The 23,454-nt window shown below is 44.3% G+C and overlaps 2 protein-coding genes across 2 annotated transcripts in view; one reads left to right on the top strand and one right to left on the bottom strand.

Annotated features, from left to right (window-relative positions):
* T265_03999 (hypothetical protein) overlaps positions 1-2,879 on the top strand; it is a gene marked incomplete at both ends in the record, with an annotated part of 72,581 nt that extends 69,702 nt beyond the window's left edge. Inside the window, 2 exons of the mRNA XM_009168617.1 lie at positions 146-229; positions 2,728-2,879. Coding sequence (XP_009166881.1) covers positions 146-229; positions 2,728-2,879 — 236 coding nt within the window. The remainder of the gene's footprint in view (positions 1-145; positions 230-2,727) is intronic.
* A 1,405-nt stretch (positions 2,880-4,284) lies between these two features.
* T265_13383 (hypothetical protein) lies at positions 4,285-16,336 on the bottom strand (the record flags this gene model as incomplete). Its single annotated transcript, XM_009168652.1, has 9 exons — positions 4,285-4,693; positions 5,891-5,998; positions 9,093-9,369; positions 11,572-11,886; positions 13,306-13,428; positions 15,386-15,761; positions 16,018-16,097; positions 16,132-16,260; positions 16,298-16,336. 9 exons carry the CDS (start codon positions 16,325-16,327, stop codon positions 4,566-4,568), a joined length of 1,566 nt encoding a protein of 521 aa, XP_009166916.1.
* Between the last annotated feature and the right edge of the window lie 7,118 nt (positions 16,337-23,454).

A 23,454-nucleotide genomic window follows, 5' to 3' on the forward strand; every position in this document is an offset into this window, starting at 1 on the left:
GCATTGCTGCTAATGTTTGCTGTTTGGTTTCGGTGATGATTTCCTACATTTTATTCCGGTGACTCCATTACTCGGCACATGGGTTGATCATTCCATTGTTTATTCTTTCCGCTGGTCACATAACTTCGATTCCATTCAACTGCAGGTGGGAAACCGTACCGTTGTCGTGACTGTAAAATGGAATTTCGAACTCGTGCGACTTTACGGTCACATCGTTCCATGACTCACGGTAAGCTGCTTACCGCAACCATGCGCTAATGGTGCTTACTTTTAATGCAGGCCTGGTCCCCGTCTGCCGTACTTGATGAATACGTTCCACAGACCGAAAGATTATTAGGTGAGTACTTAATAGGTGATGTGCTGTTACTCAGCAATACTACTCTACATTTTCAACAGTTGCAGATGTTTAACTTCAACAAATATTTCAGCGAAAGCTATGAACCAATTGTTCCCAGCTCTCAATACCCACCAATTTTTCTACCAAGCACAACATACTTTTGTGTGTAGTGTTGCGTAGCGGTTACCAAGGGTCCGAGTAAGATGTGTTACTGCTCCTGATCCATAAAGCCATAAGCGATGTGCGTGTAGCGCCAAACCTGTGTGCAAATGGCTTATCGAACACTAGCAATGCTCAGGTCTCCCGTGGTTTGATCCAAGTCGATGGGTAGTTGTACCTCAAAAGATCATTTCATCGAAATTTCTAGAACCGGGTGCTGGTTTGTCCAGTAGGATGCTAAACCTCTTATTTATTATGGCTTGCACCACCAGTGCGCCAGAAGAATACCACAACAAACCACTCACTTACTTAAGAATGGCTCCGAATTTGTGTTGTGATACTACGAGTGATCCGTGCTCAGGAGTCCATCACAATGGACTAGGATAGTAGGTTACGGTCAGACCTAACACGTACGACGAACGGCTCGCAACCAACAACATAAGCTGTGCCCTTCTATTCATTCCTATGCCATGGACTAACTAGACCGAATCCACTGATCGGTTGCCCCTTCATTTTTGCGTACGATCGGTGTCATATATCCCTAGTTGATCGAGATCTCCACGAGCTCACATGGTTACAAGGAACCTTAAGAGACGACAAACCCTTCCGGTGTGAACACTTTGACACTATGCAGAACAGGCCTCCAGAGAGAACGCTCAACCAAAACACGTGCATGTAGCGCTTCCTACGGATATTCCTCGGTATCCAAATCGACCGGACGTGATAAATCGCTTGAGTTGAACAACGACTGGATAGGCATGACAGCAGCCTAAGCACCTGTTATTTATCTTACTCAGCAACAAGTACTAAATTGAGGAAATACCTGTAACTGACCTAGTTTCCTGGGTCGCGCCACCATGTCAGTCGAAGATCTCTAATTCTGAACCGAATCGGCCGATTCCAAGTCCGAGAACCAGCAGCATCGAATTTCTTCGATTTTGTGAACTCTGTTCACATACAAAAGAGGCGCTAGCTGAGTAAATGATACTAAGCACTAATCAACAGATAAAGGTTGGAAAATAAAAGAAGAAAGCGCTTTAGTGCTCCGTACACGATAACAGTTGCACTTCCACGACCAATTTTGCGTGCGAATTGTTGTGATCTTTAAGATTGCAACGCTGAAGTGGAAAAGCTGGACCACCCACTGTGCTGTTATTCACCTTCAATTCGTTTTGGTGAGGCACGCAAATGCCAGTGGGGTAAACAGCTGGAACTGTCTACTAACGGATCACGCACTTGATCCCCTGTACCCGATGCTCAAGAGCAAGTTTCGTGTGACTGACCTTTTCGCATTCGAGTGAATGGTTTTTGTGAAAATAGTCAAATCGCGCGCCCTATGCTTAATAACAGCCAGCTGTTCCATGACTGAACTGTTAGATTTAAAAGACGTAACCATCCAAAAGTAGCGTGGATAAGCCGACAACTCATGTGCAATGCGTTAATCCATGGTAATGTGGAGACTTAATAACGATAAATAGAGATTTCATCCCGTCAATGAAGCCAGTCTATGCTGCTCTGCCTAAGTGCGAGCCTGTCACATTGCCAAACGGTTAGGTAACCACTGGCCTACCCGATGCTCAAGAGCAAGTTTCGTGTGACTGACCTTTTCGCATTCGAGTGAATGGTTTTTGTGAAAATAGTCAAATCGCGCGCCCTATGCTTAATAACAGCCAGCTGTTCCATGACTGAACTGTTAGATTTAAAAGACGTAACCATCCAAAAGTAGCGTGGATAAGCCGACAACTCATGTGCAATGCGTTAATCCATGGTAATGTGGAGACTTAATAACGATAAATAGAGATTTCATCCCGTCAATGAAGCCAGTCTATGCTGCTCTGCCTAAGTGCGAGCCTGTCACATTGCCAAACGGTTAGGTATTCAACCACTGGCCGGCAAGTTGCGCTTTCAAAACTGGGTTCCATGAGATTCACACCGCTGGTGATTCCAAAAAGGGATGAAACGGCTATACAGTGCTTCTAAGTTTTTCAACATAGATTGGCTTCACTGACAAGATGAAATCTCTGTTGAATCCTCTGGTCATTTACAAACACATCCTCCTCGAAGTACTGAGGAAAAATCCAAGTGAGCGTTGAATATCATATATCACACGTCTTGGGACATGGTAATGCTAAGATCGATGATAGCCCAGAGTGGCTGAGTTGGTAGAAAACATCCCATATTTATTCTGCCAAACATAATGGCTATCGCATTTCCGCCTCCTATCGTTTCAGGTTTTCGCGCGCAGCCTGCCAACGTGATATCTACCCTGTTATTGTTTTTTTCTCCAAGACATCAGTTTCTTCGCAAATACAATTTTATCCCAGACAAAAACGCCACAGCGAATTTCCTTCTACATACCAAACTGCAACATTTCGCGGCATAAGTACTTCGCATCGAGCCTGTTGTGGATATTCGCAGCACGAAAGGGTAAGCTTCCAACTAAGTGAACGGCCCGCAAAACCCTATTGAAAACACCAGTTTACCGCAGTTTTTCTGCTCGAATTCAACATAGAGCATTCAAATTTCCAAAAACATCTTACATTTAAACGGACCAGTGAGCTCCTAATCAATTCCGATTTCGGTTTAACGCGGAACTTCCAAAACACTGCGGTACGTGCTGGAAGACATTAATATTATCTCTGATTCGCACCTGAAAAGCGCAATGTTCACGGATTGTACTAATGGAACACTGAAGTCACAACCGTAGTGCTCTTGGTTCTGACAACTACAACAATCTGATTTGACTTCTGCTGATATTAGTAGGTTAGGGAATCACGTATATGTATATGTATGTATGTATATATATGTATGTATATGTGTGTGTATGTATGTGGATATGTATATATGTGTGTATGTGTATGTATGTATATGTATATGGGTGAAGTGAACATCAAGTTTACTGTGGAGGTACTTGCTTGTCAAGTTGTTGTCGAACGGTTTCCTGCCCAAGCTCTCTGGTAAGGAGTAGGTGTACAGCAATGTAAAACGGACGTGGATAGGCTTTGGGTCTGTAGTTCAGGGGTACCCAGCAAGTGCCTCAAGGTCTTCCGCATTTGGGATACTAGCACAACCGTCTACTGGCTGACCAGAATGCACACGCGCAATGGAGTCAGTTCAACTGAGATTTCATCCCGTTTATGAGGCCAAGCTATGCTGATGAGCCGAAAAGCAATGTATGGTTATCTCATCCTTAATAGGAATCACCAGCACTGCACATCTTACGAAACTCACTTCCCATTTTTCCGCGAAAAATAAGTCTGGGGAATGGCACCTGTTCAGTGACTTCTGGCCCGGAGGGTAGACTTCCTTGAAACGGCTAATTCCTGTTTCGGTAGAATGCTGACTGACGGCTTTTGCAGGAGTCGAACCTCGACAAAATCCCATTGAGAACTACCGACAGCAAGGAATTAACGTCAGGCTAAGGGCCGCTTGCGAGCTGGTACGTTTCGAGACAAAACTGACACGATGGAATCCTAAAAACGAACTTTAGGTTGCAAGACTGACCCTCTATTCTGGTTAAATACGCTAATAAGACGCAGCTTCAAAGGCTGGTCTAGGAAATGTAAGCGAGGCGAATAGCCGATCAAGTTGGTCTTCCAATCTCGAACAAGCGAGTAATGTCGATTCGATCGGGTAACTAAGTATCGCGTTGAAATCTAGCGGCTTCCAGCTGAGTTTTAACGAAACACGGACGGGTACACAGTCATATGCAGCTTTCTATTTGCAGTGTGAATCCGTCATTCAGCCTTAGAAATACCGGAATAATAACAAATCGTAGTACGATTGCAGAGTCATTACCACATGCATGGAGCACATACGTCATACGAATAGAATGCTTAACATATCACGGTAACCACAGAATAAAGTTGGCAAAACATGTGGACTGTATATCAGACAAATCTATTAAGTGACCATTCAGAACAATACAAAAATCATAAGCAATTGTCGGAAGTGGCGTGAAGTATGATCTCACTTGTGAAAATATTTCATCGGGTGAAAAACGATACGTTGGAAAGAAAGTAGCAAAAAATGATAATCAATTTTGACTAGAAAGGCTTTATTTTGTTTGTCAATAATCGTCCCAACCGGGCAATGGAAACTGTGAGGCGTATTCACTCACACGACCACGGAGTTCTTTAACCCGCGCACTAACTTTCGGATCCTCGACCAAAGCCGTCCGGAACGTCTTGATGTTTTCTGTAGTGAAAAATACGGCAGGTGCCTTCTAGGTAAAGTAAAGTCAATTGGATATTTACAAGCTGTCGATAAATGATGTGCGTTGCGCGCTCGATTCCGCTGAGGTGCGAACTTAATCATCACACTGGTCTTCAGTAGTTGAATAGGATAACTCTTTGCACAGGGTATCGATTCTGAGCACAAATGGAATGGAGACACCAATTTCCGGACGAAGTTGAGTATGCGAGCTACTTTTAATCATTTTCGGTGACCCTGAAAGGCGCGCTTTGATAAGCTCAAATGTTTTGCAGCTGAGAGTATTTTGATGGCAGATGGTCGGACTCTTTCTCAAAGTTGGTAATAGCAATAACCTTGAAAGAGCTATAGAAGGAACGTTTGATACAAGTTAGTTAATTTTCAGGACATGGCCTAGGCACAGTTTTCTACACAAAGTACTGAAGCTCACACCTCGAGAAACTTCTGAACCTCCTAGTCGAGGTGTCTACCGGATCTAGTCAGCAGTGAAAAAAACCTCAACAGCTCGGGTCACACAGATCAAGGTGTAAATACTTCGAGCTAAACATTGAAAACAAGACGAGACGGGACGTAATAGCGTAAGATGGAAAGCACACGAAGGATAAAGAGACAAACATTGGGGATAGGGACAAAACTCGCATCTCACCAGACAGGTACTCTAGCAGTTACTGCTGCTCTATCCACTCAACGTCGTACCCCACAGCTACTGAATCAACAACTGAAGACAGCGCGGCGAATTAGCCACAAAGTTAAGTTCACGATCGCAATACGGTGCAGCTCGGCTAAAAGAGTCCGCCAGTAAATGGACCGCACTCTCAAATTCTGTTCTCAGCGTCTGTCCATACATATTGAGCACCTTTCCATCTACATATCAACTTAGAAACAATTTCACCGGGAGCAACTTTAAGCCTGAACTGAATGACGTTTGAATGATTCCCGTGGCGGAGCCTCTGAATTTCCATAACTTGCCAGTGGTAAGGTAAACATCGTTTCAACGAGATTGAGTGAAGTGCTCTAACCATAGCAACATCGCAAACCAAATCTAAGAACTTAACCGACTTCATTTTTACTACATTTTCTGGGACAAGGAAATTACACATGTACATTAGGAGGATGAGCGATATAACTGCCCGCCGAATGAACAGATACTATAAACTGTAAGGAGGAAATGAGTTGACTCACGTGAAACCGATTTTGCTAGCACAGTGATATCCAGCAGCTCCTCCAGAAATGCAGCCACTTGGTTGAAGTCCTCTTCTTTCAGACCCCGAGAGGTGAGAGCAGGGGAACCTAATATTTGTGAGATATGTGCAGGAAGGACAAGGGAAAAGGTGTTTTTGTAAGAAGTGAAAAAATCGGTTCACCAATGGTAGAAAAATAAGAGAAGTCATCGAACAACTCCTTTCCTAATGGAATCACATTGTGTATGGTAATTAGAATAAACAGATGCTTTAAGATCACTTATCCAATAACATCAATTCCACTTTTTCGAAGTGAGGAATAAGAAGGCGGCACTGTATTACTCTTTTAACCCTAAAAAGGCATTCAGTGAGTATCTGGTGAATCGAGACGTTTCCAGCTTTAAACAATACTTTCAAACGACTACTGGTTGCCAAATAGTCCGGATACAGCACCATCAACCGTCACAGAATTACTCGAAATACACATTGGGTTCCAGATGCGTCCGTCTAAAGAGTTCTAGAAAACATCGATATACGGTTACTGGGTCCTCGCTCATAAAGTAGTCCGGCAAATAAGCAGCTTCCAACATGCAGCAGATTTGCAATGTAAACTGACGTTTGGTTACTAACCACTGCAATAAAGTATTTTGATCGGAATTAACTGGAGGTTAGTGAGGCTTACTTTAAATCGTCCAAGAGCGAATCTCCTATTGAACGTTGCTATAAAAGTGAGGGGAATTGCAACCTCATGCATTCAGTTGGCACCCATGTGACTTAGAGGGTGCGCTGGAATCCGTTTCTAGATTAACCTGTTGCATCGAACTAGATCAAAGGACGCTGGTGCACAATGGGTAATGCCACAAACGATTTGAACTGAGCCGAATACACACACACCTGGAAGAACTGAATCCGGTGTAAACCCAAGGTAATAAGGCAGAGGGTAAAAAGGATGAGTAGTTTTAAGGTCACCAGAATGCCAAAGTGGTTATCCACGACTCTAGTAAATAAACAGTTGAGCCCCACGGAGGCATGCAAAGGGGTATTCGGTGGCCCGTGTCACTTGGAAGACGCCCTAGGCACACGTGTATGGACGGTTAGTGTTAGACATCATTCAGCTTGGTCTACACAACGATGTTCACATAGAGTTACCTCCAGCGGGTTCTAGCCGGCGGTCTGTTGAGCATATAGTTGGAGAGCGTGTAGGGATCACAGTGATTTGGCCTGTCAGACTCAGGCGCATTGGCGTAAGATATGAATTGATGACAAGAAGTCCTGTATGGAGCGTTTTATTGGTGCGGTCGAACTGGGAAAAACCATGATCCAGTTTCTCTCCGGTCGAGTGACCATGGAGGCCAAATGGAGGCTTCTTTGGTCAGCTAGCGGTGTGGGTCACATCATAAACGAGAGATTCAGCTGGATTCCAGGTGAGTCTCTCGAAAGAACCAACTTAGTTTGCAGATGAGTGTATATTCGCCAATTTCGTGCAATTTGGTTTCAAGTAGAACATAAGGTTGAAGGAAACCCGGGGACTGCGCCTACCTGATGAGCCCCAAGAAGGGCGAAACCGGTCGTGGGCTGTCGATGGATTTTCAGCAACCTTATGAGTAGTACATTACAAATATACATGTATCGCGATATTTCAAATATCGTAGCGACTGAAACATGAGGCGGCCTGGTGCAGCACATTCAGTTGCCTGAGAACATCATAAACGAGAGATTCAGCTGGGTTCCAGGTGAGTCTCTCGAAAGAACCAAATTAGTTTGTAAATGAGTGTATATTCGCCAATTTCGTGCAATTTGGTTTCAAGTAGAACATAAGGTTGATGGAAACCCGGGGACTGCGCCTACCTGATGAGCACCAAGAAGGGCGAAACCGGTCGTAAGCTGTCGATGGATTTTCAGCAACCTTATGAGTAGTACATTACAAATATACATTCGACATTTCTTCAGTTCCACTACAACCAAGGCGATGGGACGCTTGACCAGCCAACGGCTAACGAGTTTCTGGGCGCAACGGAATTTCGAATTTACCTGTAACAGACAGGAATTGGCATAGGCTGTTATACCACCTCCAAGACACCCAGTCTAGAGGAGAGGCTGCGACTGCCTGGCCTCAAGAGACCGTGCCCTAGAATGCCCACACACAGCCCCGAAGTTTCCATGAGTAGGATATCTATTGGTATTTTTCCACCGTATTCGGTAACCGGGGCATCGCCCACAGTAAGCCACGTACCATGGTGGTACAAAAAACCTCAAGATTACCTTTCATTAGTCCCTTTTTTCAAGCGAAAGGACAGCCGTGCGCGCCCACTAAATAGTAGACAAGCTTGTTTCAAATAAGGTTCACGCCTGAACTGCAATTGATCTCTAGAGGCCGGCAGAACAACTACTGCCTCAGAATCTACCCGGACAACCCAAAATGCATGGCATCTCAGTTAGCACATATAACGGTGGTCATAGTCGGACGATGGCAGAGGGCTATCTACCGCCAGATTCCTGAAATAAATTAGACTGACAACCTGATGACAGATGTCATCGGCTTTTCTGATGGGACACCTAATGGGGACGTACGACAAAAGTGCTCTAGAAAAGCTTGTCCTATTATCATAAGGAGCATGATAGGCCGTTCCAGTAGTCCGTACTGGAAATAGCTAGGTGTCGAGTTTGAGTGGTCTGCTCCGCAGACGGCGTCCGTGTGCTTTTATTCATCACCGGCCCAAGAGGTTCTGACTGAGTTCAAGCTCTCTGAGTCGTTCCGGAAGCGCAGTGACGAGGAACACACACGTTTCGTGTGGACACGATCCACATCGTCCATAAAGCTAAGGTAAGATGGGCTACAAGTCGGCAACCCCAATCCAGAGCACCGACCGCGAAACACACGAGGCCCCGTATCATGTACACTAAGACAGTATGACTTCACATAATGCATGCACAACTATGTCCAAGGTAGCAACGAACACAAACGTACAACTTGGAAATCCAAACTAGTGGTGACTCACATGAATCTCCTATAGGCTCAGGAGGCAGTACCTACCCGGACGGCACCGAGGGCTGTCTGCCAATTAGATACCAGATTACCAAAACTCAACACAACAAATGCATGGCGCGCAATGGCATAATATGCAGACAGAAATCTGCATAGAATATCAGTAAGTGCACAATAACAAAACATGGATGATAAGCGAGAAAGTAAACAAACATACCTAACCGCAGACCCGATGGTTGCAGGGCGCTTTTGTCTCCCAAAACGGTATTCTTATTCAAAGTTATACCTACAAGGTCCGAAACCAACTGTACACGTGCTCCGTCTCCGCGACTGAGACCAGGTTTACCTGGAGAACGTGCCAGGTCCACTAAGACGAAGTGAACATCAGTACCGCCAGAGACGAGGCGAATCCCACGTGATTGAAGGGCCTCGCCAAGTGCCCGTGCATTCTTCAGCACTTGTTCCGCATAATCAACGAAGTCTTGGCTGTCTGCCTGAAGCGACAAAGTGTGACGATGTAAGAAGGCACAGCAGTGAGTACACACCTCCCCCTACTTTAGCTGAATGATTTGGGCAGTTACTAATTAACCCCACTTGGAGTCTGACGAACATTCTAGTGGTGATCCAACAGATGTGCTGAAACAAATAGAGCACACGTGAGTCCGATGCGAGCCTATATGGAGGTGCTTGGTTTTGGTAGCTCTTTAAAAACAGGCTTATCGCATACCCAGATAATCAGCGCCAGAGCTGAGGGCGTGCAGATCGTTCCAAAAAAACGGAAATCTCGGAGAGGAATAAAAATATCCATAGTACAGTGACTGTGATAGCCAGTACCTAACAACACGATTGATCTGAACAAGCGGTTCTAGAACTTGCTCAACACCAAGACCCCCTTAAAACTACTCCTATATTCCGGGACACTGAGCACCTTAAACCCCAACCTTCTTTACCCGCTGGCAATAGTTCTTTAATCTGGGTCTAGTCGGTGTTATAATAACAGTATTACGAAGGCTGCGTCCGAAACATGATGACTGAACTACTCACTGGGAGGGCGGCCCGAGAGAACAAAATACTTACCGAAGGGCTCAACTTGTGAGTATTTCATCTGGCTCACACACTCTTGAAAAATGACCACAAAGTTATTCATGGAAAAGCTGAGTCGACGAAAACGGACGAATATCGAGGAATCAGTCATTTTTGGACTGCCGACGAAATTCTGGTACAAATTGCCCTGAAAAAGCTGAACGCTTGCGAGAAGTAGGAGGGGCATGATTTATCAACAACTCAGTCGCAAAAATGTTGTAAACGGAACCTACACTAGACGTAATACATTATTCATAAGGTTGCTGAAAACTCTTCGAAAGCCTATGACCTGTTTTGACCTTCTTGGGGTTGATCAGGAAGGCGCAGTCCCCAAGTCTCCATCAACCTTATATTCTACTTGAACCGAAAAAATACCCATTTGCACATCAATTTGGTTTTGGCGGGAGACTCACCTGGTACCAATGACTATCTCGTTTATGATATAAATCCCGATCGTGTAGTTCAAGAAAGGATTCAAAACAGTGAACAGGGATCGGCTGCGAGCCGTAATCAAAAGGCTCGCTGCCAAAATTACCACCTACATTACCGGATTCTTTCGCTACTCTGTGAAGACCGGAAGTACGCGCCTGTAAAACTGCTTCTTTTAAGTTGAAAATTGATGCAGAAATGAAACAAGGTCTTATTCCGCCTATTAGTTTGTTCAGTCCGGATCTGAGTACGACTTGTGTCGGGATATCTCATGATGCTGAAGACGATGAACAGACCCAGTGTCGTCCATATACTGATCTTTTCAACTCGACACGTTCCCTGACCAAAGTAAAGCTGCACGAATCAAAAACATACAAAGCTTTTTGCAGACGAAAGTGCTTTGTTTGCATATTTAGATTTGAAAGTTCTGAAATGCGGTACAGTAATTGCGTCCACAGCACTTTGCCTGCATTTAAACATGCTTTCGCAACACCTACTACTCATCAGCCTGCACTCAGTTCAAAACAACAGACAACCTGTGTTCAGATTAACGGTTACAGCATACCATATTTCGGAAACCTCTGCCCTGTTCAAAGATTTAACCAGGGGTACTGGACCAGATGCTCGGCTTGCTAAGGCAATTAGGGTATTTGGTCGCCCGTATAAACGCTTTTGGAGCATTCAGAATTTGCGCAGACATCAAGTTGTCAGATTACACGGTGATATATGAATCCGATACAGAATTGATGGACGAACTAAAACCAATTCTGATGTCCATAATCATATCCCGAACCAACTCACTTATGCCCGGTTCGAGAGTGGAGCTAGAACTCAATGATGGCAAGAAATTTCAGACAAGTTTGAAAAAGTTCGGGAAAAGCCAACACTTGCTGGGCCGACCTGGTAAACTGCTGTCTGTACGGGGGGAAATAATTCTGGAGCATATTTGAGTTACCTACGGTAAGTCAATTCTTGCTTCCAATTGACACGTGCTCCACTCTACCGTTGTACTGCATGACAGTCCCAGCAGCCATAGCACTACCAGTTTACTGCATCGCTATCCATACGGTTCTGCATTACACTTCCACGAAAATGGAAAACTCTGATCTGGATGTTGACCATTATGTGTGCCAGGAATTTGCACGCTATTTGAAAAATCATGTGGAACGCTGCATGCAACATACCTCCAGGGCCATGGCGGCAACACCCGCAATTGTATTCTCATGCGGTCCACCTTGAAGTGATGGAAACACAGCATTGTTAATCCGTGACTCAAGTTCTTCAGTTGCAACATGAGGAGAGGCCGGTAATTTCCCTGACGACTGGCGCGATATCCTGCGGTAAAATATCATTCCAGATCTTGGTCCACGCAAGGTTTTATGTGTTGTGGAACTGACTACATCAGCGTACTCGAAAGGTGATGGGACTACGCGACCGGCCACAAGTCCAGAAATATGCGACATATCAGCGAGAAGAATAGCTCCAACTGAGTCACATATCTTCAGGTTAGGGTGTAAAGAGGAACAGATGGAAGAATTTCAGTACAAAAACACCTTCAACAACTGGAGTTCCTACCAATAGAAAGAAGAAACTTGAAGGTATGATGCAAAGAAACATCATATTGCCCAACGACGGTACACACGAAGTCCGTTAAAAAATACATTAGACAGGAGAGCCAGTTGTACTTTCATCCCATATTTTCAGTGGATAATTCCTTTGAAGGTCGTAACTTTTTGTATCGTGCGCTTCGCGCCTAAATTTCACACGTAATCACAAGATGAGTATCAGAAGATGACTAAACTGTCACAGACACCTGAAGAACTCAATATTGGTCAGTTGTTGGATGCAGCAAACGCTGAGCTATGTGAGTAAGCATCAATGACAGGGGCATTTCCGCCCTAAGTTTCCAGGAGGCCGATCTCAGTAAATGAATGGAGGAGGCCATCATTGTATTACCCTGGAATAGTATTGGTTCCCTTTCTTTCCCATTTTGGCCTTGCTCATCCTTCATGGATCTTAAATAAGTTGACCCCGCCGTTAGGTCGTGAAGCACTGATGTCAAGTTTCAATCAGGACATTCATGACAAATAGGCGCTGTCTTAAGGATTGTGTGCATATTACTAACTAGGTGAATTAAATAGGTTATTCACCAGCTGAGGACATTCTAGAAGTCCAGGTTGACAAATACTCGAGCATTCACCCTAAATTTGCTAACTGGGTTTCCCTGAATCGATCAGTGTATTGTACCAATTTCAATCATGGGTTGGCATTCAGTCCATTCATGTTCAGGTGAAGAATGAGTTAGCAATCACGATATTACATCTTTTCACACTTGAAATTTGACTAATGAGGTGAAGTCGGGAAAAAGAGATGGTGGCACTTGATCGTCCCTAAAATTATTACTTTCGGCGTTATAGTGAAAAAAAAACGAAAAACTCCCTTTGATGACCAGCTGCTACCGCCATTCACGGAATAAAGAAACTCGATCAGGTAATAAGTCGCACTATCTTCGCAGTCATCAGAACGACAATCGGTGAGGAAAACAGCTTGTATGTCAGAAAACAGACTCGTTCCGAGCGACCAATGACTATCTGGGACCTTGGTACTTGTCACCCTTAAATGTGGTACTTATTTTTTATGGATATGCCAGCCTGGATTGTGTAGCTTGTAGTATGTAGCCGTGTTGCATAGGCACAAACACACTGTTTCGGTGATAGTGTGGAGAAGATGGCATCGTACCGCTAAGCTGAGTCACGCGGTAGACGAACTGATGAGGGGAGATAGAATAACGTGAATATGTAAGTGTAAACGTACCTAACTGAAGCAATGGAAAAATAGGACAATGATTATAGATAAGAACAACTTGGCCCATCAGTTGTGAAACAGAGACAAAAGAATCAAATGGGGATATGACGTACATGTCTGAACCGTGCGTAGTCTAGTAACCGTGGATAAGCAGTTATACCCGCTATTATCAGCTTCGGATAGAAGTTCAACGCATCCCTCTCTAAGGCGTCGTAGTCAATGAGTTCGGTCTCCGGCTGAAACATAAGAAAAACTATACATACGAGGGAAAGGTTCACATTATAGTCAAGAACACAATCCGTTGTGTCCGCTCCACACAACGTCCGCACTAACCATAAAATCCCGATCTCCTTATCATCAGGAGTGCACCGAGCTGAAAGGGCACTCAAAACAATAATCGTTCAGCTGCATTATCCTCTCTGTGCCTAGCTGCCATGCCACCGAAGAAAGCACGAGGGCTGGGATAATGCCAGTTTGCCCAAGTCTAGACAGGAGCAGTCGAGATGCAGAGGTTGGGTCTGAAAAAGGGACCTTGCAGTCAGTAAATTCGCACTTTAAACACTCGGTCGGCTCGAGCTCAAGCAAGAAAATACAGAAAAGTTCACTCGACAAGAGACATCCCAATAAGAGATACCAGCTGGTGACCTCCTGGAACGGAAATGCATCCGCTTGGTAACAAGTACCGAACTAAACGTCCGGAATCTTGCTTGTCAGGCTTTTAATAACTCCCTGAAACCGTCTAACGAGCAATCGGTTCATACAAGCATCCATACAAGTAATTGCCACTATTGTCATCTTGTTGCTGCGGGCGTGATGGATATAGAGCACCGAAATCAAGTGGTACGCCATTAGAATGAAAATAAGTGCCCTGTCAATACACAGAAAGCAGCCACTGATCATAAACCTTATGGTCGTAATGTGCTCTATGGAGAATGAAATCAAGTAGTTCAGGAAAGGTAGTGTCCTGCTGAGCGCATTAGCCTATTGTGGACATAAAAACGGCCCCTCCGTGTCCATACCAGAAACACTGCAATTTCTGACACTTTTGCGGAAGGCGGAAGATTTCGGTGATGAAGTGAGCTACACTGAGTGCACAAGCATCAACGATCGACTCGCAAGATCCAACGAAGTCAAATATGAAGCTAAGCTAATAAAGTATTTACCGAAGCAGTACGCTCATGGAGCGAACGATCGCAAACTGTCTAGCCGGAGGACACCAATTTAATTCTTCGAATGGCAATCAGCACAAATACTGTGCCCAAAATTCGGGAGATACTGAAAATAACACCAACAATTGTTGACGGTATCAGGTTTGGGGAGATATATGACAATGCAACATACAACTATCGGTTAACGTAAAACATCATTTCGATATCAAGCGTTCAGGAGAAATCGAAAAGAAATACTAAGTGGTCACATATAGAATAAAAAAAATCCATCCCTTGTATCTGTGCATTTTATAATGCCACTAAGGTAAAGAAATGAGAGTTAGCTGAGCGTAAATACTGGGCGTTTGGACCTAAATCCGCAAAGCCCCAGGAAACTCCTGGTGTTTCATATCAGTGCCCCTAATTGATGGGTTTTACTGTGTAGCTGCGGTGAAGCCAGTTAAACCGGCTACGTGGATACACTGCCCTTGAATCATTCGGACAGATTTGATCATAACCGGTGCGAGGTGTGCACTCAGAATTCATCACACAAGTGTAATATAGTGAACAATCAAGGTCCTCACGATGAGAGGATCCAAATGTCACCTACCAATATGGGTTTTCGTATGCGTGCGTAACCATGCGTAGCCAACTCAACCAGTCAAATAACTGAAACGACAACGCAGAATATATGGTCTACGAGAAAAAACGATTGAGAAATATAACCAGCCCATTCAGTTCCTGTTAAAAGCTTTTCCTCAAGTTATTAGCAATGCAGCTATTCGTCTTACAAGTCACAGAAAGTGCAGACTGTGCTTAAAACGACGTACAAAAATCAAACCGCTGAATCTAATGCACGGTACTTACTCAACCTTATTATCCCACCCCTCATGTGACTGTAAAAATGCAGTCCGAAACACAGCCCCCACTCCAAAAAATAAATAAAAGTTGAAGAAAAGCTGGATGCAAAAAAGGAAGACAAACCGGCCAAAGCAAACACTGTGAACAATAGCCTTCACAACGCAACAGAGGATCCTATGAAAACATTTGAGGAATAGTCGTAACCGGATCTAGTAGCTGTATGTAGAGATGGGTGAGGACTTGGCGTAAAACGTACATTAAGTTTGTAGGGCATTGATTCGAAAAAAATGGACGTCGCACTGATTTTCTTCGTCAGAGTTGCAAACCCATGTGTTAGGTGTCCCCCATCTGGTAAATAAAGTCCCATCAGTCGATCGTGTGGATTGAGAAGTCCAGTGTAGACAGCCAGGTTGGCGGGTGAGCCACTATACGGCTGAACGTTGACACCCCAAGTAGCTTCTTCCAAAGACTGCTCTGGCTTTTTTAGCCTGAATAAGTCTAACAACCGACTTTGAGCCAAGCGCTCCACTTTGTCGATGATATAATTTCCACCGTAGTATCTAAAGGGGTCAAGATAAAGAGCCGAGTTATCCTCACTCAACTAGTTGAATGATCAAATAGAATGTTAGTAGCATTTGAGTGCTTAGTGGAGTTGTTCTCCTTATCGATGACCGAACAGGCGTCAAAAGAAGTGAATTTGGTAAAGAATGAACTCCGGATGATGACAACAAAATATATAGCCCGATGGTCAGAGAACGAAAATGAGTTGACGACTCAGAAAGTCGCAACAGCTTCATCCCGCGCAGACACACTTACCGGCTGCCAGGATAGCCTTCGGCATAGTTGTTTGTCAAGCACGACCCCACGCATTCCAACACGCTACGACCTGTGAAATTCTACTGAAAAGTGAGTAACGGTTTCAGTTCACACCTGCGAGGCGATTAGTTCTAGGCACGTCAGTTGGCGCTTTTTTTCTTCAGAAATCAATGTCCATAGAGCAGGATCTCTAACTTTTAGTGGCTCCTTGCCAGTCCAAGAGGAAAACCGGGTGTTCCTAACCTAAGAGAAAAACGGTAACCATGAACTTCATACGAACCCAGGAAATTGGTTGGCGAACAATACGCATCCGATGCAGTGGTCAGAAGTGCTTTCAAACAAACGGTGTCGGGCGCTAAAACTGAAGTAAATTGTAGGATTTCAAAGTATATCTCCAAATGGCGAACTGGGCTAGCTGTGTCGGAGACATGAAACCTCCACACGACGGAGTGATGCGAACTTTTGCGGCAAACCAGAGAAAGGCAAAAATAAGGAATGTATTACGTTTCACTTTCCTAAGCTTTAAACGGAGTGACAATGATCAGCAAAGTTGATCTGCAAAACCAAAACCATATTCCGACTGAGTTAAGTGCCAGATGTGCATTATCGTATAGGTAACATCATTAGAACATGTGTTGTCATTTGAAACCAGATTACGAAAATTGCACTGTATGTTGTTTTGTTTGGACAAGGCAGCTCGCCAAAGAGGAAAGGGAGAAGCAAGTTTATATAAGTTGGTAAATTCCAAAAACGGGAACCAGTGGAGCCCACAGTTTGTAGCAAGGAAGGTTCAGAATGACAAACAGCGAATCGGGGTTAGGGAAACATCGAAGTAATCGGTTTTAATCTAAAACGGCAAATTTACAGCAAGTGTCTATCGAGTGTCAAGATTCGTGCGCTTGTGAGCTTTCAATTGGGCACTTCTTTGTTACGCGATACATGGACACCCAATAAGCTGAACACGATCGAGAGAACCCTTCAGCTGGTAGCTTCAGAAGAATAGGCGAACTCCCACAAACAACATAGTGAAAAGAACCAAACCCAGTGGCCGCTTGAACAAAGAGTGCTAGTCAAAACGGTCCCATCTTATGACTTCCTTATCTGAGAGGTGACAAAGTCACTAGGTTTACGCAACCAAACGGACCGTGAACCAAAGATTTCTCTTTTATTAAGTCTACCGTCTGCCCACAATTTGTTATGCTTACTTAATACCGTTCGAAGTACAATCCATGTACAGTGAAAGATGAATACCATCCACCGTAAACATGCCATCATAGTGGAATATAACACCCAACCTTCATCCCGGGAAGATCAGCTCTAGCAAGGGCGTAACCAGACCACAGGATCTCTGACGACAACCACGTCTTGAAGTCGGGTAAAAATACATCCGGAAGAATTGTACATTCGTAATAATCACCCGAAATCAAACGCTGAGACACGTCGACTGGTCCGTGGCGCATTTTTCACGCAAAACGCACATTTCGGATACCAATTTCACCACTGGTGGGTCGATTTTTCAAGTCCTCTACGGCTTTTACCATTCTGGAGCTCGAGAGAGCTCAGTGGCTATGGCGCGATCTTACTGACCGCAAAGTTCGTGGTTCGAACCAACCTCTGCATCTTGACTGCTTCTGTCTAGGCTTGGGCAACCCAGCTCTCGTGCTTCCTTTGGTAGCATGGCAGCTAGGCACATCAACTTTGTCAGCAAACAGTGGCAGCAAACGCTTCCCTTTGTGACTACTTTCCTGTGTTGACGACATAAACGCCTATATTTGATCCGTCTACGTGATAAACTCTTTTACTCGCAGCTCCGTTTTGACACCGGACCACAACAGACCAATTTGGAATCTGATTTTTCTAAGGTGTGACGCCGCCAGAAGAAACAATTATTTCGTATGTAGTCTTACAGGCCCATACAACGAATACATCACTTGTGCATGATGGATTACAATGCTGTGTTGCATTGTTACATTGTATTGTATAAAGGCTCCTGCCGATCTCAATGAATATTAGACCACAGATTGCTGACCTCCAGCTCAAAACCTCTGCCACAGCGACAACAGCTGCAAGTCAAGGATTTACAAAAGATACCAGTTTGAAGCCGTGACAGCTAAAACTCATGGTTGGTTTTTATTTTTATTCGGATCTAATAACTGGATCGCCAAGTGTCCAACCATATGTAAGGGAATAAGTAGGGGTGGTGCGCAAGTTTACCGAAAACACGCTTAACCAGATGTTACAATTGGAAAGAGATTAGCTGCAATTAGGCTATTTATTTAGTCATCGATATATTCTAAGCATTTGCTTATTATAATAATATCACGCGTGACACAAATAACAAACGATCCTCCTTGTTGCTCATGGTGCTTCCACGCTTCGATGAGTTTTTCACGAACATATACTTGCTCAGGTAATTGTCCCAAGATGGTTCCCGCGACTATTGGTGATTTATGTTTGATATATGCAATCGCATATAATTTGAATGACATGAACTGTTGACCTGGACGCTCGGGAATCTGCTCGGAGCACATACAGTAGGGTAATCGATTCCTGTGTTTAAAATGAGCGAGTGGGTTTTCATTGCGTGAACGTACTCATACGTATCGGAGCACCACAAAAATTATTCGTTTTACCTTCCAAGTAAACTCGTGTTTCTGGCAACCTAGTGGTTAGTACATATGGGCGCAAAAGCACTTTACTGTCAGAAATATGACCCATTACTTCAAAATGACGTCGCATGCATACGATCCTATGAGGACTTTGCCTTCAAAATGCCCGCTTCGTCAAGAAGCACCACACCCACGTACCAACACAATGCTGTGAGGTTTGCCTGTGGCACGGAGCTACTAGGCCCCCTCAAGAACTGGATATCAGACCGAACGGTGACACTGCTTGAATTCCGGAGAATTACCCCAGCCAGCTCCGAACATAACCTGACTAGACGAATTATCAAATCTCAAGTGGAAGTAAGCGCACGAGCCGACCGTGAGGTCTGGTGCACAGGGAAGTCAAGGAAACGGAGGAGTTCCAGAAGGCCGATAATACCCGAAAATTATTTAGGTTGATCCACACGACTAGTCACCGGAAATCTACAGTGGGAAACCACCAAGGATAAGAATGGAGTGAAGAAGATAAGAAGGTACATGTGTTTCCCGGTGAACTGATCCGAGTAAACCCATCCTTTGTTATGCATTTTGCACCCACAAGGTGCCTGTGGACACGCAGTCACTGAAGGCATGCAATTCATGCACCAGCCAAAATTCTGATTGGTTAGTTGTGCGCAAGCCAGGAAGCGCGCGCGTTCAAACTGCATTTGTGCACAAGCCAAGAAAAAAAGGGAGCTAAATGGTCAAAGTGCATAAACTAAGGAGAGGTGAACTGTCAGTGCAAGCGAGAAAACAGCTGAAACAATTTGAAGAAGTTACCTTGGGAGACCCCTGCTTCTTCGCGCGAAATATTTACAATTTGACATTCAAATGGTGAATAGGTAAACATAACATCACGAAACGCATCCACGTCTTTAAAATTCCATCCACCGACCTTACTTTCTTCACACAGCGTGTTTCTGACCGCACGCATCACTTTTCCCGATAGAAGTTTGGCAAGAACCCGACATCTGTTTTTCCACAAACCTCGATCAAAACTTAGCCGTAGTCTTGGATATGTATGCTAATCATGACTTTTCGCTCTCAGAACATTAAATTGCCTTTATCTTAGTTGATCATATTTTATGCTGTACAAGACCCCCAGTAAAAGTGGTAGTGTCCTGTGGAGAAGCGTGCTAGCGGGGAAAGTCCAAACGAAATTGGACGACGCCTCCAGGATTAGAACCGCGGAGCAGCAGGTCCCGCGCACAAGACTATCACACTTGACCACAGGGGGTCGTTGGTGCAAAACTAGCCTCAGCAGCTTACCTCGTATGGAGTAGTCATATGTTATGGTATGGATCACGTGAATCGGACCAGCAACCCATTTGCTTCAGTTCGGCTTGTGCATGAATCGACTTCGTCCATTCAGTGACTGAGCGCACCAGTTACAATCCAGGGAGAGGCACTCAAGGTTGCGGTGCGTGTTGCGTACATTCAAAGTTGTATTGGTTCTAAGTGTTGGGTTATAGATGCGACCGTTTACGGTGCAGTGGGATGGATGTCTAGTTTGACTGGGTTCGGCGGATCGAATTAAGCTGTTGCTGTTTGTTTTTGATGACACAGTTGTGCTGAGAAGCGAATAATCGTATATTTCTGTTTATGGATATGGGTATAATGTTGGTACCAAGTGACACGCTATTGCCATTAATCTACACAGCAGACTCCCCACTTCGCCGATGGCTCTCTTGAACTCTTCATTAACATAGCGGTCAAAAGTCACCCTCGGTCGACAACGGTTTCAGTTTGTGTTCATCACCAAAATAGTAGCACTCATTGCCTGATCGTTCTGGTTTTTGGTTAACGCAACCTGCAGCTACTTATAGGATAATGAGCATACCGGTCTGATTTCCCCTGCACTCCGTTATGCTGCTCCCAACCACATGGCCCGTTTGCATGCTCCGTGCAAGTTGGGGAATAAAAGAAATAAAAAATAAAGGGATCAGACTGAATGATGAAGCATGAGAGGCGTACAAAAAGAGGCCTGTGAAGGAAACGTAAATCAATAAATGCATGCCACTAAAATAGGTGATTTAATTATTGCGAAACATAACCTGTTGCATGTTCATGGTTGGAAAATACAAAGGTTGAGGACAGTGCTGTAAAGCGAGGCTTAAGGAAAATACATTTAAAATTTGAAGGGGGTTTCAAATATGTCGTGAATAACAATAAAAAATGCAGCCCAACGCTATTATGGAAATTGAGTGGCTGATTAGTAGTGTCTGTCTTTTCTTAGGTATTTACCCTCTGGTCAATAAGGTGATGGCAAGGGTTAAACTAGGATGTCACTGAAAGTATGCTGATGTGGATAAGGCAGAGATAGTGCTAGGGATGCTGGAAATGGAGAGAATAAGAATGGAAAATTAGCCAGATTATTCGTGGTTTTGTGCACTGACTCAACATCGTTAGTAGGAATTCGAGGCTTTCCAGCGCTATATTGTCAAACCGAGTCACCAACTCAAACATGCCCGCAATCTCCCATGGCATATTGTAAAAAAGTGGACAAACTCGCCAAAACTTGTTTAGCTTTTGCGAGTTCATGGATGTTAAAAACCGCCGGGCAGATTGGCCATTTCGGGGCTCTCAAACAGAATGTAGATATGTTTGCATGTTTACTCTCCAATCGAGAACGGTGAGGTTACGTACGCTGGAATGAAACCATGGTATTTATTATCAGCGCTTGTTAGTCGGCGACGAAGCTTGCCCAAATATTCTGCACGCGCCATATATTCACTTGTGATGCGGAGAAGTTGAATGTATCCCTAACTATAATGCTCTGGCGGCGATGTTGATTAACAGTTTTGCCGTCGCTTCGTACTTTTTTGTCAGATCACATAAATGCTTAGCTAGCAGTAATTGTATCGCCGGGTGGAGTGCCGGCGGAGATGACAGCTTTTGAGATCGTTCCCTGAAGAAAGCTACCAAGATCTTTGAACGGAAAAGCCAACCCACAAACTCGGTTATTGATTCGAATTGGGACAGTTAATTGATAAACCTCGAGAGAAGCACTACCGATAACAATGACTCCAAACTGGGGAAAAACCACCCATATGAGAAACGCACTAACTTGGAAACCAGGCTGGTTATCAAGAGAGACTCAGCTGGATTTCTAGTTTATGATATTCTTCAATTGAATTTGTTGCACACAGGCCGCCTCACGTTTTAGAGTTTTCAGCAACCTTGTGAATGGTTTCCTTCATGAAAATACCCTAATGTGAATTCTCTATAGTCTGGGCAGTTAAGCAAGGCGCACTGGGCGGTTGTTTTATATACGACAGCACTGTTGTGCTCAGAGCAATAGACATTGTTTGTGAGTCAAGAACTCTGTTGGATAACATTAGTTTGGATGCAACGCAAATGGCCATTCAGTGTGAAGAGGCTTTACCCCAACGGCTTACTAAGCACGTTGGTGTGGCTAATGTGGAGTTCACAAGGGTGGCAACAGAGTGGATCGGACCAAGGTTAACTACTTCTTTGAAGCCTCGTATTTGTGCCGCACTATTGACAAATCTTTTCCCAATGATTAAAGTTCATGCTGTTTACCGCTTTAGGAAAACGTGATATTTTATCAGAATTCCGTACGTAGAATCTCGATAATTAGGGTTTTTGGAGCCTGAATTGCGAATGACCTCTGTGGAGCGGGATGTGATGTAGTATGTCCATATGGGTTTTTAGAATGAAAGTGCTAAAACAGCCAGGACAAGCAGAATTCGACACAAAGTCGCAAGCACTTGATACTGTACTGTGAGCGGGCATTTCAGGCTGCACTGGCTAAGGTTTGAAATACTTCCTTTGTGTGAGTAACAGACAAATAAGGAGTTCCAAATGGATGCGTTTCACCATAGCTCACACAAAAGAGTACTCACAGGCCTACCAACCCGGGGGAGAGTACATATCGGTCGGTCTGAAAATGGCAGATGATAAAGTTCGTTCCCGGCGGATATGGGGCATACCGTCAGGTAAGCGCATTTTATCGCCCATTACTTGAACACTTGAAATTCCTCGCGTTTCTCCTCTCTCTATTCGTTGCCACCGCTCCGTTTTGTGTATAGTGTATGGTGAGAAAATACAGTTGACCGGTTCGCTTCAACTTGAAAAAATACTCAACAAAAGGAACGCCAGACCGCTACAACTCGAAAATAGCGAGTAGCATCACAACGGAGGGAGGTTGGGACCAGGTAAGCGGTTTCTTCATATTTTCGGCCAGGGTCTTGAGGGAGCTACACGGGGCAGTTCGGAGTAATAACAAGTTTATTGCCTTTACCAATCGATAATTGATGTGGTCGTTACGGCTGGCCACAAAAGCGGGGAATAGGGTACATACAGCGGGACGCGCTTATTACGTGAAAACCCACGCATTTGTTGGAAATGAAAAAATTGAATAATGGGCGTGAAGTTCGGTTATGAAGCTAGCCGAAATGAACTGAAACTGAAATTGCTGGCCAAATGAAAAAATTGAATAATGGGCGTGAAGTTCGGTTATGAAGCTAGCCGAAATGAACTGAAACTGAAAACCATTGCTGGCCATGAGTCACCTTGGACGGGCGGGTAAACGGCAAGGGCCATAAAAGCAAAATTAAAGATGAAGTCGAAAGTAATCAAAGTGTGGGCGAATGTCAAATTTTCTCTCAAAAATATGGCCTAAATTGAACCCAGGCGGACTCGCTGGTGTCACTCCTGTATAGTAGTCAATTGTAACGGATATTTTCGATGGGGAGGTGGCGCTAATGCACAGGGCCAAAGGAACATGGTAAGTAACATTGTCGAAGTTGTGCAAGAGGTAAACTGAATA

Source organism: Opisthorchis viverrini, assembly GCF_000715545.1.
Source record: "Opisthorchis viverrini unplaced genomic scaffold opera_v5_62, whole genome shotgun sequence".
Lineage (NCBI taxonomy): Eukaryota > Metazoa > Platyhelminthes > Trematoda > Opisthorchiida > Opisthorchiidae > Opisthorchis > Opisthorchis viverrini.